Source organism: Anneissia japonica, unplaced genomic scaffold, assembly GCF_011630105.1.
Source record: "Anneissia japonica isolate Jap-2015-1 unplaced genomic scaffold, ASM1163010v1 scaffold287789_len92692_cov117, whole genome shotgun sequence".
NCBI lineage: Eukaryota > Metazoa > Echinodermata > Crinoidea > Comatulida > Comatulidae > Anneissia > Anneissia japonica.
This window is the reverse complement of record NW_022710104.1, coordinates 1,729-17,130: the sequence shown is the minus strand read 5'-3', so window position 1 is coordinate 17,130 and position 15,402 is coordinate 1,729. Positions and strand designations below refer to the sequence as shown.

The window sequence follows — 15,402 nt, the reverse complement described above, 5'->3', positions numbered from 1 at the left end:
GATTTAGTGGAAAATATCACAAGGGAAGGCATAGATGCAACTTAGATTAATGTATATTACTGTTATTATCTGGGACGAAATGGCTCTGGACATTCTGAACTAAAACTGTAAATCAAATCCTGTTTTGTTGTGTATTAAAAAAAATGTTAAAATTAAATATACTCATCTTTTCATGACAAGCCATATATGAACAATGATCCATATACAAATAAATCACTTACAAAATCATATATTTATGAATCTACATATGAATAAAATAACATATGATGGAATTCTATGTTGGATCCCATATATACTGATATACAGATTCCTCCATATATGAATAAATCACTTGAATAAGATAATCATACTATTTAATATATCAGATGAAAACAAAAATGTGAGCTCATTGTTAGTAGAAAAAGGTGCTACTTTACATTTTTTCTTTGCTTTCATGAAAATATAATTATGAACAAGTCCATATATGAATAAAATAAGTCACATATATGACAGAAATCTATGTTGGATGACATATACAGTACAGTCAAGAGACTGAAACAATTTAATGAAATGTGGAAGAGGTAAATTTTATTGATATTATAAAACTTCGGCCAAATGATGCTTTTAATTTTTAACTTCATTTAATGAAATAATAATCTCCCTCCTCTTAATGTTTTAATATTTTAACATGTTTTTAACTACATTTTAACATTTTATCAATGGTTGTAATCAGTGCAGTGTATCACTGTATCTTGATGTTTGTTATTTTAGTATTATAGATTTTAGACAAGTTAATATAATGTTATGCATGTATTGGCAACCAAAGTTTTGAACCATGTTTAATGTATATTATTACTTGCCAGACCAATAAATCTTGAATTTTGAAGTCAAGGTCTCATATATGAAAAGAAACCGTCACAAAAGTGAACTTATTGTTAGTCAAAAAAGGGTCCACATATTCATGAAATAACCCACATATATGATAGAAATCTGCCTCCTCTTAAATATTTTAACATGCTTTTAAATTTTTTTCCCTAACATTGTATCAATGGTTGTAATCAGTGTAGTTTAATCAGTGTATATTGATGTTTATTATTTTAGTATTACACATTTTAGACAATGTAATATTATAAATGTTGTGTAATCAACCAAAATTTCGAATCATGTTTATATTATTACTTTTGTTTTTGACCAATAAATCTTAAATCTTGAAGTCCGCCACAAATGTGGACTCATTGTTAGTCGAAAAAAGGGTCCACATATGAATGAAATACCCAAAATATATGATAGAAATCTATGTTGGATCATATATACAGTACGGTCAAGGTCTCATACAGTATATGAATAGAAACTGTCACATGAATTCCAATGAACTGTAAAAATATTATGGTTAACAGACACATTCAACTTCAACACAGACAGGATCTCGACTAGAGCAAATCTTCTATATTTGAATGAAATCCTGCATATATGAACACAACCTTTCATATATAAAAACAAAATGCTATGGACAAGAAAGATTAACCATGCAAGTTTAAAATCATCTATACACGGAAAAGATGAGTACCTTTACATTAACTTCAATAAAACAGAATTAGTTCTGTTTCAATCTTTATTAATTTTAAACATACTATTTTTCACATGAACAAAATTCTTTTGAATTTGAATAAAATAACCGTTATGAAAAATCGGCTCCCAGAGTGAGCGTGTCTACTGCATGTTTTAAGTTTTTTTGGCTACTGTTAACTCATAACCCATCCATGCTCTCTGTGTTGGAAATTTACATGAATAAACCTGTACAAGTACCATACTGAGTGTAACAGACTGACTTTTCAGTTCCTTCTAGGTCAGGGCATGGCATTATATTTTGGATCATCTCATCATTCCTCCAATCGGATTTACTCTCACAACTTACAAGTGAGATGATCACTAAGACTTCCTGCCGATTGGTGGAAAACCAGTAGACACAAAAACATCATAATGAATATAATCATTAATTTTATAAATAAATCATTCAAATGAAATTATCATCCATGTATGCATAACATATATGAAAATACATATATGAACCAATTCATTTATGAATAAAATAACCATATATGGTTACCATCTATGTGGGTTCTCATAGACACATAGAATCCAGTGAAGAAAATCAATCGCATGCAATCCAACATCCTCTACAAATATGATTTGCAAAGACAATGTCAACCTTAAGGAATACACCATACGCTGTCACCTGCATCACTCCATATCTTCAACATACGTGCAACTCACTACAGTTTCAGGAGTGACCTGGACATTAGCACTGCCCTCAATGTCATACGTCCATTTGGGGTATATGCGTTTGTAAAGTGTCATTAGGACTGTATCCTGTGACTTCAACTGACCGTCAAAAATGCATTTCATATGGCCATGTGTTCCTGCAAGAATCATCAAGAATATGATTATTTCTAGTAGGCTAGGTAATGCAAGAAAATTACAATTAATAATAATTAATGATAATATATCACATGTTAGTAATTCTGGTATAGAGAAACACCTCCACTGGTAATAATTATAATTATTATCATTAATATTAGAATTAGAAGCATGATAAACCCCAATATAAGGCTTGCCATCCTAAAAACAGCATCAGTGACCGCAAGATGAAAATTGACTTTAATATATTCTTATTCTCCACATTATAAGCTTTAAAATGATGTGTCATTTACTGGAACAAACTATTGCCAAATAATTGAGTAAAAGTATTATAGCTTTTCTGTACTAAAGTATACAATATTGCCACATTCTTATGCCAAATACTCAGTTTAATATATAGCGAAGGTACGCTAGTTTTGGTATTATAATAATACAGTACCTCATTTCCTTAATCATTAGTGGTTAATGAAAGCACGCTCCATAAAGGTAACAAGGTAACACAATTTATATAAATTATCAATACACTTTATTGTCACTTACTTAACATGGCATAAATCATCATTCTATATATATAGCTACTCACCTAAAGGTTCCTTAATATGACCTCGTCGACCCCACTTTGTCTTAAGTTCAATCGGCTTAAACCACATAATATCCTCTGAAAGAGTAAATAAAAGTTATTAAAATCATGTTACCAAAATTATTACTGTATAACTACAATGTGCTAGCTCTTCAAGCTGTACATATAATATTTTCATTCAAAATCACTCACATCTAACCAGGTACCCATTTATTTAATCCTGTGTAGAGAGAGACAAACGTAAATGAAGAACACAAAAGTTATGACCAACATTGGATTCGAAGCCAGAACTACTCGGTTGAAAGCACAAAATCCTCAACCCCTTTTGCCACATGCTTCCATAATAGAATTCATTACTTCACTCCAGCTCACCTCTATTAAAGAACATGTAGCGGACCACTGCTTGTCTTTTCATGATCTTGAACGGATGGCCGCTGAGGACAACTTTCTTCACAACAACCCTGTTAGGATTGGCTCCTAATAATGTTCCTGTAGCAACCAGGGTATGTGATCCTGTAAAACAAACCATATGAATTAGCATAGAGCAGAGGATGATACAACATCTATGAAACATGCATTATTACATGCAATGAAAGTTGAATAGCTGATACATATATATGGCACATATATGAATCATATGATCCATATATGGTTACCACACTGAGACACAGGTAGTGTATATGAGGCTTGCCATCCAAAAACCAGCGTACAGTCGCTATATGTTGAAATGAGTAATTAGCATAAGAATGTGGCGGTATTGTATACTTTAGTATAGAGAAGCCGTAATACATTTTACTCATAACTTTGGCAACAGTAAGTCAATTTCAGTAAATGACCCATCATTCTAAAACTTATACTGTGGACAATAAGAATATTAAAGTCAAGTTTCATGTCTTGGTCACTGATGTTGGTTTCAGGGTGAAAGCCTCATATTGTTATACATTCTGCTGTTTGCAACCTTTCACTCATGTGGTATAGAATCATCTATACATTATCTCAAATACTGTAGTATAAATTATTTTCTCCATAATGTGATATACCTATTTTTATTATTACTTATTTTATATTAGAACATCTGTTAAACAAGCACATCGTTAATATAGCTAATATGCACTTTAAAATTAATTAAAATATCTTTTAATTACTCTGTTGACTCACCTCCTGGTAGTTCCTTGAAGACAAGAATGTTGGCTGGTGGGAAAATAATTGGTGCATATACGCTAGCAACAGAAACGCCATCAATCGGGAAGAAGCGTTCATACTAAACGAAACAAACAAAATAACCTTTCGTCATATAAAAAGACTACAAACTTTCATAGGCTATACACAATTATTTTATTACTATTATCGAAAGAATATATAGCAATTGTAACAGTTTGTAATACAGTAAAACATCCATTTTACGTACCCCTTGCTACCAAGGGGTTTTCGTAAACTGAAAAATTTGTAAACCAGATCGGAAGTCAATTTCCAATACTGGGCCTAGCTATCCACTGCCATTGAGCGCCGATAGGCTGAAGGCGGCGGCCAGGCCTAGCACAAACGACAGTGCAGCAGCGTGGTCTACCGCACTAGAGCCCAGCGGAATTTACCTTCAATAAAAACAAAAAATTATTTTAATCGCTGGCATTTTCCACTTAACAAAATATTATTTTAACTCTTATTCAAACATCTGTATGTTTTATGGACCTTTCTCTCGTGTTTTTTCTAGTTGTTAGATCATCGAACAGTGTTGTTTACATGCATTTCACAATCATATCTAGCATTCACGATGTTAATAAGTTGCTGACCCCAACACTCTCGTTCGTCATCATAAACACATGTGCGCTCGATCCAACGACACTTGCATTGGTAGTTGTTCTCGTTAGGATTATTGCATTAACATAGTGATTATTATACCAGAAATGGAAGAAAAGATCGAACTATTAATAAATAAATAAATAAAAAAAACTTGATTTTATTAAGAAAAATATACATTATCACTTTGTAAAACGTGCAATAATTGGTCGATAATGATGTCATCAGGGGCACAAACCATTCGTAAAATCGACTAATCGTAAAATTTACGTTAGTAAAATGGACGTTTCATTGTATTTCGTTTTAGTAACACAAATGTTAATTAGGCTTACCTTCTGTTTGTCACCGACAGTGTGCTGCGAGAAAATCGGACATGCTGTGAAGCGTCTGTAGCCTGTCTGAAATATCAGACGGTCTTTGGACTTGATAGGTTCTACGTAGCCTTGGTGCCTCTTGAGGGCAAAATGCAAAACAGACATCTGGGGAATATAATCAAAGCTAAAAGTAACCCACAGCTAAGAATCTTTGAGGTACAAAAAATCCACTCTTATCATTTAGAGTTTACAAATGTTATCACCCACCTACCCTTAAAAGTCTACCACCCACCATTAGTTTTCAGAAGCTACAACTTTTGTACAATTTTCTCAGCCTGTTATCAGTCTTGGGTGATTGCAAAAAAGGTTGGGAAATTAAAATTGGTGATTTTTTCATCTTAAGCACACTTTTAAAATGTGAAATCGATTAAAGCAATTGACATGAATTTCTAATTATTTCTTAAGAAAAAATATGCAAATCTATTTCTGTTTTAGATTTAACATACCCTTGCTTTATCATGTGTGTTTATTATTTCTGGTGTTATTATAGTTTAATTTGACTATATTCCATTGTTTTGCTTGAGGGTTTCTCAGTGCAGCCAGGATTCATCCACCATAAGGTTCCCAAATTGGGGAGACTTGCATTTCACAGCTTCCCTAGCACCTCACTGGCACCACAACTAGTACTGTACCAGTTAAGAATATTCAAAATGCGACCAACTTTCTTTGGATTCTGAAATGCATCTTAGAGAACACAAGAGCCAATATTTTGTTTATATTACTTACCTTTTGTTCATGTTGCAAAAGGCCAAATAATACAAGTGGCTTCTTTTCATCATGGTTATCTAAAAATACAAATAATATTAGGCACATTATGATACCTGAAATTTAAATATTAGTTGAACATAATGTCAACACCTTGATCATTGGAACTCATTTTTAAATAAATTTTTAAATTATTATAAAAAATAAGTAACATTTAACATTAACCCCGGTATTCTTAAAAGAATCCTTAGTTGTAGTTCGAGATAAAACTTCAAAATTACATCATTTCGTATTCTAAAAACCAACTCCAACTAGCACCTCAACTAAATCATGCGAACCTCGACTAAATTTATACCTCCACAGGCCGATTTTTTAGTCAGCCTAGGGTCAGGCTAAATCACCAACATGAAATATTTACCCCATTAAAAACATGCTTTTTGTAACTCACGATAAAGTGAAAAGAATAAAAACAATTGCATAAGTAGGTCTGATGTAATATACCCTTTTGAAAATCTTACCTATAAATGATTTTGGTACATTTGCTATGTGTACAGTTACATACATTCCAGGCTTGAGGGAAAAGATAATAATAATATATATAACACTGTTAAAATGCATTCTGAAAACATATTCAGTTAAACTTGCCTAACTCGATTTTGCCCAACTCAAATAATCTATCAAACTTATATTACATGCCAAATTATTGTGTTTTCCATTAAATAACAATCTCTAAGTCGAATTTTATTTAAGTCAAACAATTTTTCAATGGAATTTTGGATTTGACTTAGGTAAGTTCAACTGTATTGTACTTTTAAAAGCATATCATATAAGATGTACTGTAAAGAACATACTGTTAAAACATGTATTGAAAGGCATAAACAGTATTTTACAACATGTACTGTAAACATGTGAACATCAAAACAACTGTAAAGCATATACTGTAAAAAAATCATTTACTGTAAAGAACACGCTGTTAAAACATGTATTGTAAGGAATAAACAGTATTTTAAAACATGTACTGTAAACATGTGAACATTAAAACAACTGTAAAGCATACACTGTAAAAAAATCATTTACTGTAAAGAACATGCTGTTAAAACATGTATTGTAAGGCATAAATAGTATTTTAAAACATGTACTGTAAACATGTGAACATTAAGACAATTGTAAAGCATATACTGTAAAAAAAACATGTACTGTAAAGAACACACCGTTAAAACATGTATTGTAAGGCGAGACTATTTTTTATTCCTTGTTTCGCATACTTATTTTTTTCAAAGATTATTGGAGGAGGGCGTAATAAAATTAAAAATAATTTTAGTTTCTTAATTAGCAAATACTTTTGCCAAAATCATCCAGACGGAAGAGAAAAAAAAATAACATTTTATTGGTGAATGTAAAATGGGATGGTTAAATGCTTCAAATTTATATAATTGGGAAGAAATATACATAAAGCATATACTGTAAAAAACACATGTATTGTAAAGAACATACTGTTAAAACAGTTGTAAAACAATTGTAAAGCATATACTGTAAAATCATGAATGGTAAGCTAAATACTATAAAACATATGCTGGAAAGCAAGGATGAAGAGTATTTAAGACTAAAACACTTTCTTTATCAAAGAACTTACTTGGACTTCAGAGTCTATTTCTTCCTGCTGAACTTTTTTCTTTGTACGATTAAAATTTTGAAATTGAAAGATTCTTGCATAGTCTAGAGGCAGGTTCTCTTTAGGATCCCAAGGTGACGAACGAAAACTTTTCAAACCTCTGTACCTAAAGTGCATGACAAAAACATAAAAATAAGTACCATGATATTAAAATTGTCTTACAAGTTGATAATGATGGGTTCTTGATGTTATTAATACATTTATTACAATTTGAACCACATGTATAGTGTGATGCTTCCAGTTAATTCTGAAAGTTGAATTAATATTTGGGTTTCCACTAAATTCAATTAATTATTGTGATACTTTATATACTATAGAATACGTGATTCACACAATAATGTTACACACGTCACAGGCTATGAACATTTTAAGATGCGTCCCGTGCTAAATTGCATCTGTGTATGCCTATCAGTGTATGAATAGCATGCGTTTTGTGTAATATCTATGTAAGAAACAAATATACATATTGCATAGGCCTCTAACACTTCTGAGATACTTAACAAGCATATGTGCCCATGCCCAGAGGCCTCAGCGTACAATCAATATTTGAACTTATGCTTAACTTTAGTGTCCATGTTTGAATTTTACTTACCGTGCAAATCGATTTCTCGCTGTAATATCTCTCGGAGTGTCAACTTCATCGGGAAACATGGCATTCATGCGTTCTTCACGATACTTTTGTAGCCTATCCGAGAAATGAGAAGAAAATATTGCCTATATTGTATTCTTTATTCCAACAAAACTCAAACCTAGCTAAGGCCAAGTATTTTAAATAGGACTTAGATTATGTATTAAACAATTACAAACTGTTAATTCTTTGCTATGACTAACACATATTTTTACAATAAGCAAAAGTCAAAAATATGCTTACATTTCTAGATCTTCTTCTTCATCAAAATGCACTCGGTCATAATTATCTTTATGCCCTCCTGTTATACTAATCTAAAAAGAGAGGGAAAAAAAACCTAATTTTACCATTTTTCCAGAAAGTGATGATATCGTATCCCATCCGTATATGGGCAAATCAAAGGTATTTCGATCAGAGCATGGTTGATCAATGCAAACATTTTACACAGTATGGTTTTCAAAAATTCTTATTACTGTTTCAAAATCATTTGTATCAGCAACACTGGCCATTCCATCAGCATCCTCTTCATCGCTGACTTCTCTTGCTTGGAGTTCATCGTCGTCATCTTCCATTGCAGCATCATCCTCATCGCTGCCTTCATCTCCCTGAAAGAAACCAAAATCAAAAAGTAATATCTATTATTAAAGTTACAATTTATTAAAATATATATAATTAACTTCATCATTATTAAACTGATCAAATTGTCAATAACTCCCAATGAGAGACAGCTTGGACAAATTTTTAATTTTATTGCCAAAATATGAATGTAAAGAATTAAGGAACAGTATTCTCTTTACATCAGAAAATATTGTCTTATTTTAATTTTATTTAATTTTAAAAGCCAATAACTTTTTACTTCTTAAAACAGGCCTAAGCAATTCAAATAGCAATTTCAAATATTCACGTTTATTACCCAATCAAATACTGTATATCTTTATATCTGAAATACTATACACTAACCGATTCTTCTTCTTCCTCCTCTTCATTGTCCAGAATCCAGGCAGCCTGATATTCTGATGTTCCCTTTGGTACTTTCCTCAGAATTTTCTTTGTCTTCTCTCGAAGGGCAGCTAATGAAAAGCACATTAACAGAGGTTACATAATGTTTGGATCAGGACAATTTGTCACATAAAAAATTATCATATACACTTAAATAGATCCAATCACTATTCTGAGCACACCTTCTGCATCTGCCATCTCCTCTTCTGTTGGCCATGTTTGCTCTCCTTCCATTGGGTCCATCTCTGCCTCAGCCTGCAAGGATTCTTGTTTGGCTGTGTCAACAACTTCTAACACTTTGATGTCCTCTTCCATGGCCATTTCATTGTCATCATCCTAAAGTAAGGAGAAACATTTTATTCTATTTTTAGGCTCACGGTCAAGGATATGCCAATAGGGAAATTAATCACTTTACTGAGTGGCAATCCTTTCACAAGACAAACATATAAACAATCTACATAACCTAATTCTCATTATGAGGCTTAGGGAGTGGAGTTTAGGTCGAGAGAAAATAAATCCTGTTACCATGACGGGGATTGAACCCAAGACCCTGGGATTGGAAGTCAAGTATCTTAACCACCAGGCTATTCAACTCCATTCCAAGCGGTTTATTGTTTTTTTTATTTATTTATCAATCTGGCATCAAAAGACACAGAATTATTCAATATAAGAATACAGTATTATTATTATTGAATGATAATTTTTGGTTATTATTATAAATAATAACAATTTTAATGCAGTAAAAATATATAAATTAATAATTTACTTATTTTAGTTTAAATGTTTGCTGATATTGATATTTAAACATTCAACAGAATTTTCTATATTTCTGTTGCCTATTTGGAATAGAGTATAAGTATAAATTTAACAAAAATTAGCATATGTCTCCTTTTACTTACTGTATTCATATCATTTTGTCTACTTGTCTTCTTCTTTACAGGGTGGTTGAAAGGGCAGGGGTCAGGAGGAGAATCGATCTGCTTCATTTGGAATTCTCCGTACCCTAATATATGAATCAAACCATTTACAGATAACGGACGCCCTCTCAAGAAGCCAGACACTTTCAATGTACCAAGAAGTCCCTTTAAAAAAATTTCCATATTTTTTTTATTAACTTACCAATCAAATAACTTATAATTGTATCTGGCATGTATGTAGCAATACTTAACACTTTGAGACAAATACCTGTGACACAGTATTAGCATCACTTCCTTTCTACACAAACGCCTGGAAGGGCTATACCATGTAGTGTGCGGGCATGGGTTCGTTGGCAATAGATATATTGATTTATTATTTATTTATTTATACAGGCACACAACACATGCACCAAGGATTGTCAATAGCTAATCTATCACTGTCCTACTTGTAGGCAACAACCCTTTCACAAGACAAACATACATACACGATGCTTCACACAAACTAAATCTCAATATGAGGTTTAAGGAGTGGAGTTGTTTGGTTGTGAGAAAAATTCCTCCAACACTGAGATGAATTGAACTGGGATTGGAAGGCAAGTATCTTATTCTTAACCACCCAGCTATTTATCTCCACTCTATACTATGTAGATAGACAATACTGTAGATTCACTGTGTACTGCATGACATAGCACTTTTGCTACTGTGCTGGCTGGTGTTGCACTGTGTGTAAATTAACAATAATGAAACATGTTTAGAATATATTAAGAGGATTACCTGCTCGGGATTAGGTTCAAAGGTTACAGTTCGAGCAAGCACATGAGGACGTGTATCGCGCCACCTGATTGATGATAGCTTCTGGTCTCCAAGATGACGCAATAGCAATATACCATCTTGAGGTGAATCTAGTGTGTATATCTTATCCTTGGGAAACCTTGCAAAAAAAAAAAACTATGGTCGAATAAACTAGCCTTCACAAAACACATGTCAATCATGTTGATATAGAAATTACTTCCAAAAACAGGTGCTTGACAAACACAATCTGACAGCTAATTCTTGGCTGAGCAAGCTGATAGCAAAACCGGAATATTCAGCAAGCTTAAAGACTATTGCATTACACAATATTATATTTGTTTGTGTGAGTTATAATTTAATTGCACCTTGTGAGAGAGTGTTTTTGTTGCTGTTGCCTGCTGGTGTTACATTCTGTGTGAACAGGCCTTAATGAACATCTTTAGAATATCTGCGCTCTGAGCAGTAAAATTATAAACATACCTCTTTTCAATAATCTTCTGTAAGTTCTTTTTGGATTCAGATTTCTTTTTGATTGGTAGATCTCCCATGCCCTAAATTCAACCATATATCGAAGAATTAAACTTGGTAGTTTGTCAGTAGGTGAAGATGCTGAGAAATACTCTTCAATTTAGTAGCACAATTAACTCATGCATTGCTAGTTACATAGTTAGCCAGCTCCTCAATGATTTCATTTATGGTCTTTGGTTTGGCCACAACATGTGATCTGCAACATTTCAGTTCCTCAGTAACAAAATGACTGAGAAATATTCTAGTTCTGCTTTATCATGTGCTCAAAATGTAACTTAATATTTAAGTAAATAATTTACTAGATGCATTACTATTGAATATAACTATATTGTAGCGCGTATTTGGATAAATCTTACTATACGGTACATACATTGTCAAAATTTAGTCAAATTTGCCTACGACAGGTGAGTATTGTCCTAACAACAGAGCCAAAGGCGGGACATACCAGATTCCCCTTCTCCAAAGTAAGTCAAAGACAAATATTGTTGAATAGCGAAAATACCCAGTATACCCAAAACTTGCAAACTTTATTTTTCAAAGATTATCAGAAGGTGCAAAAATAAGTAGATATGCAACTTCAGTTGTCAGAGCACCACTGAATATTGCATTTTGAAGTGGATATTGGTGCTATACAAATCCATGTTGACTGATTGATTAATGACAATAATGCTTTACCTGTACCACTAGTGTTGTTGCCGGCAAACCTTGAGCAAACAAACTTGTCAGGCACAGCTCTCCCCAAGCGTCCCAACCTTCATCCGGTGACAGCACCGCAACTATAGCGTCAGACGCCTTTGCTGTATCAAGTATCGATGTTAACTCCGGTGGAGGGATGAGGAACGTGAAACGTTGTTTAAACCGAGGAATACTGATGGGCGTAAATGAAATTATATTTATTATATGAAAATACCACCTCCAGAGCATGGATTTAATTAACGACAAAATTTGTTAAATGTTCACCATTTTAAATTGTATTATATTTGGTAGGAAAGCTTGTAAATACAATGCTGCCATTAAGCTTCGGCTGCTACTGATTGTATAGATTGAATAAAGAATTTTGAATTTTGAAATTCATTTAGGATTTCCCTACCTTAGGTCACAGGTCAACCCGCTTGAAGACTGTTTGATAACCGCAGATTCGTCACATGACATTAGCATGTCCAGCACATTATTCACATTTGTATCTTTGTGAGTACAGACGATTGTCTTAAATTTTAAAAAAGGCATTTATATTTTAAACAATATTTATTAGAGTTTAGGAAGCATACAACGTAGTAGTACAAGTCTAAAAATGCATCCTCAGTGGCAGCTCCAATGGGAATAAGAGGTCAACATCTCACCCCCACCCCACCTCCATCAAACAAGAATTGACTCCCTTCATCTTACGCACAATGAGGTCATTCAACTATATCAATTGCTAACCCAAAGCTTTTGCGATTGCCAATCCCTAATATTGATCCCTATCGCTAAAGAAGATAGGCAATCTTGAATGGTGGATTCTAAATGGTCAAATAGTTTGGTTTGAATAACGGTTTCATTATGATTTTATGAGCATCATGAAAATTATGCACACATATAAATTTATTGTTTTATATAATAAAAATCTACTTAAATATAAAATGTCCATTACCACAAGATGCGGGGCACCATCCTTTCCGCCAATCTTCCTCTTCTTATTAAGCAAATCAGTTTTCTTCTTTTGCCTAATTTGATTTGCCTAAATAGAAGTAGTCAAAATTGTTATTCAGTTGTTTAAAATAAATATTCGTCAAGTTCATCATCCAATTTAATTAAATATCTTATATTTTAAAATTTTACCATAAACAGTCAGATCTATAAACAGAGACTTTGTAAGTTTAGTTCTAAATTCTGCAACACTTGAAAAAGTAAATACATACAGTGGCAGTCACTACTAGAAATTGATAGAGAATAAAGATGAAATTAGGAGAAGAAAAAATAAAATAGAGGAAAAGAAGATGAAGAAATGGAAAGAGGTGAAAGTTAAGAGGCTTGAGGAGAGATTGAGAGGAGAAAAGGAAAAAAAAAAAAACGAATAAGATGGATGAAAGAAATTGAGCTAGGAAAGAGTGGTTGAAGATGAAGAAGGAATTAATGCAGTGGCATATCTAGAAGTCTTGAAAATGGGGGGGGGCTCAATGATCAGTTGAGGGGCGCTAATTCACAAAATAAGGTGATTTTTAACTACTTAGAAGGGGGGGGGGCGCAAGTAATTTGGGGGATCCGTCCCCCTCCCACGCGCACCCCTAGACACGCCACTGAATTGATGATACAAACCTGATGACGCCGCTGATTCTTTGTGAGTTCTTTGTGCAATTTCTTGCTCAATGTTTTGATACTAACCCGACCTGCAATTTCAGAAAGGCATAGAGTTCAGTTGTTTTGCATTTTTATCGCTATCTATTAGGCTCAGTAAACACGTAACTTGATTGATTTGGTTGTAAAATGTTCAAATAAACATTTTCACCAAATAATTCATCATATCACTAAATTAAAATTATGCCAAGGTATTACTGTACTACTTACAGCAGAAGCAACCCTCTATTAGACCTATAACTAGAAATTGCAAGTGAAGTGCTGCGAAGTACAACTACATATAAATGTTCTTCGAACAAAATTATTTATGCAAATCAAGTGAAAATAATGAATAATAAAAATATTAATAATATGAGACACGACACATTGTCTATATTAGAACACTTCTCATTGGATAACAAAGTCATATTTTTTCTTTTTTGTCAAAAAGTGTCTATAGTGGTGAATTATGGTTTAGGTCTTTCTTAATAAAGTTTCAAAATTTTCTATGTATGTGGAAAATGTAGTTGATTACCAAAGGTTACAATTTGTATTTTGAAGACTGCATGGTCTAGGAAGTGTAAATTTTTTTATGGGGCAAGTTTCCAAGGGCGGGTTTTCTAGGGGCGAGTTGACTGCCAAAGAGTGTTGCCAAAGTGAGAGCCAGCGTGTTATTTGATCACAAGTGCGAGACATCCCAAGTGTGAGCCAGTGAGCCATGACGTCACGACAATAGATACGAGACGTTACTCGAGTTGTGCGAGGTACCGGCTGAGATTTATGGAGTACAATTCAAAAAACAACTAATAATGAATTATTGTGATGTTAAATACACAATGTTAGCTATCAAGGAGCTTCGTCCCTTCAAGGCTAGGCCTATACCATCCTAGCTAGTCTAGGCGTAGAGTAGGATAAGGCTAGCGCGACATGCGGACGTTGGTACGTGTTGGTTAGTCTACAAATGTCGCCTAAAGTAATTGATTTAACCCGGCAGAACGAAAGGAGACACAGCTTTTCAATCGTCTTAGGCCCTTGTTTTTTGACAATGACCTTTCAGAGGTCAAATTGCTGTCAAGAATATGAATTGGCTGCTTCGCAGCAATTAATATTTCTCTCTACCCTTTTTTTCAGGCGTTTTATAGTAAAAAAAAGTAGCATTTTTCATCATTAATGTTTATACAGTACAAACATGAAGTTTGTAGAAAAATTAATAAATTTACTATTTAAAAAAAAATGATCACTTCCTCATAAGTCGTGTCAAACTCCACTGAACAGGAGTAGGCCTTGCCAGTGCATATGCTGTTGTGTATTTTGATGCGTTTCTCATCATGTTTTGGTAATGGTAGGCCTAGCCTTCGGCTGACGAAATGTACAATCAATATTAATATATAAATATTGGTGCGGAAGATACCTTTGGACACAGTTTCTAGTTGACCTTTACTACGATGTCGCCCTGTTTTGTGCGTCTTATTCTTTTGTTTCAAGGCGCTTGGACGATGAGTTTGTTGACTGTCAACAGCCATCTTGAACGCACACGTGTTCTTCGTTGTGATGTTTATTTTAAAATGCATAGCGCCCTCAATAATTTCTTCGATTCGTGCGTCTCAAGAGAGGTGTGGTTGTTACGACGTTATAGACCGGGAGCCCAGAAAATTTAATCATGTGAAAAGAGACAAAAGGTTTGATGGTCTGGTCATGAT

At 33.4% G+C, this 15,402-nt stretch overlaps 1 protein-coding gene across 1 annotated transcript; it reads right to left on the bottom strand.

Moving 5' to 3' along the window:
* Positions 1 to 1,558: 1,558 nt before the first annotated feature.
* Positions 1,559 to 15,254, bottom strand: LOC117106961 (pre-rRNA-processing protein TSR1 homolog). The gene is made up of 21 exons (XM_033248478.1): positions 15,114 to 15,254; positions 13,685 to 13,755; positions 13,020 to 13,106; positions 12,480 to 12,595; positions 12,065 to 12,257; positions 11,342 to 11,412; positions 10,844 to 11,000; positions 10,052 to 10,234; positions 9,335 to 9,488; positions 9,114 to 9,223; positions 8,627 to 8,758; positions 8,397 to 8,467; positions 8,118 to 8,210; positions 7,487 to 7,631; positions 6,372 to 6,423; positions 5,875 to 5,933; positions 5,107 to 5,253; positions 4,136 to 4,238; positions 3,350 to 3,490; positions 2,981 to 3,055; positions 1,559 to 2,399 (listed from the first exon to the last, which is right to left on the bottom strand). The coding sequence occupies exons 1-21, from the start codon at positions 15,223 to 15,225 to the stop codon at positions 2,221 to 2,223; spliced, it is 2,451 nt and encodes an 816-aa protein (XP_033104369.1). The 5' UTR covers positions 15,226 to 15,254; the 3' UTR covers positions 1,559 to 2,220.
* Between the last annotated feature and the right edge of the window lie 148 nt (positions 15,255 to 15,402).

Coding starts and splice junctions, on each gene's coding strand:
- LOC117106961 (XM_033248478.1), bottom strand. CDS start 15,225: ATGGCTGTTGACAGTCAACAAACTCATCGTCCAAGCGCCTTGAAACAA. Junction 10,235..10,843: donor TTGAACCTAATCCCGAGCAG/GTAATCCTCTTA, acceptor ATTTTTTTAAAG/GGACTTCTTGGTACATTGAA. Junction 3,491..4,135: donor CTTCAAGGAACTACCAGGAG/GTGAGTCAACAG, acceptor TTTGTTTTACAG/GATCACATACCCTGGTTGCT.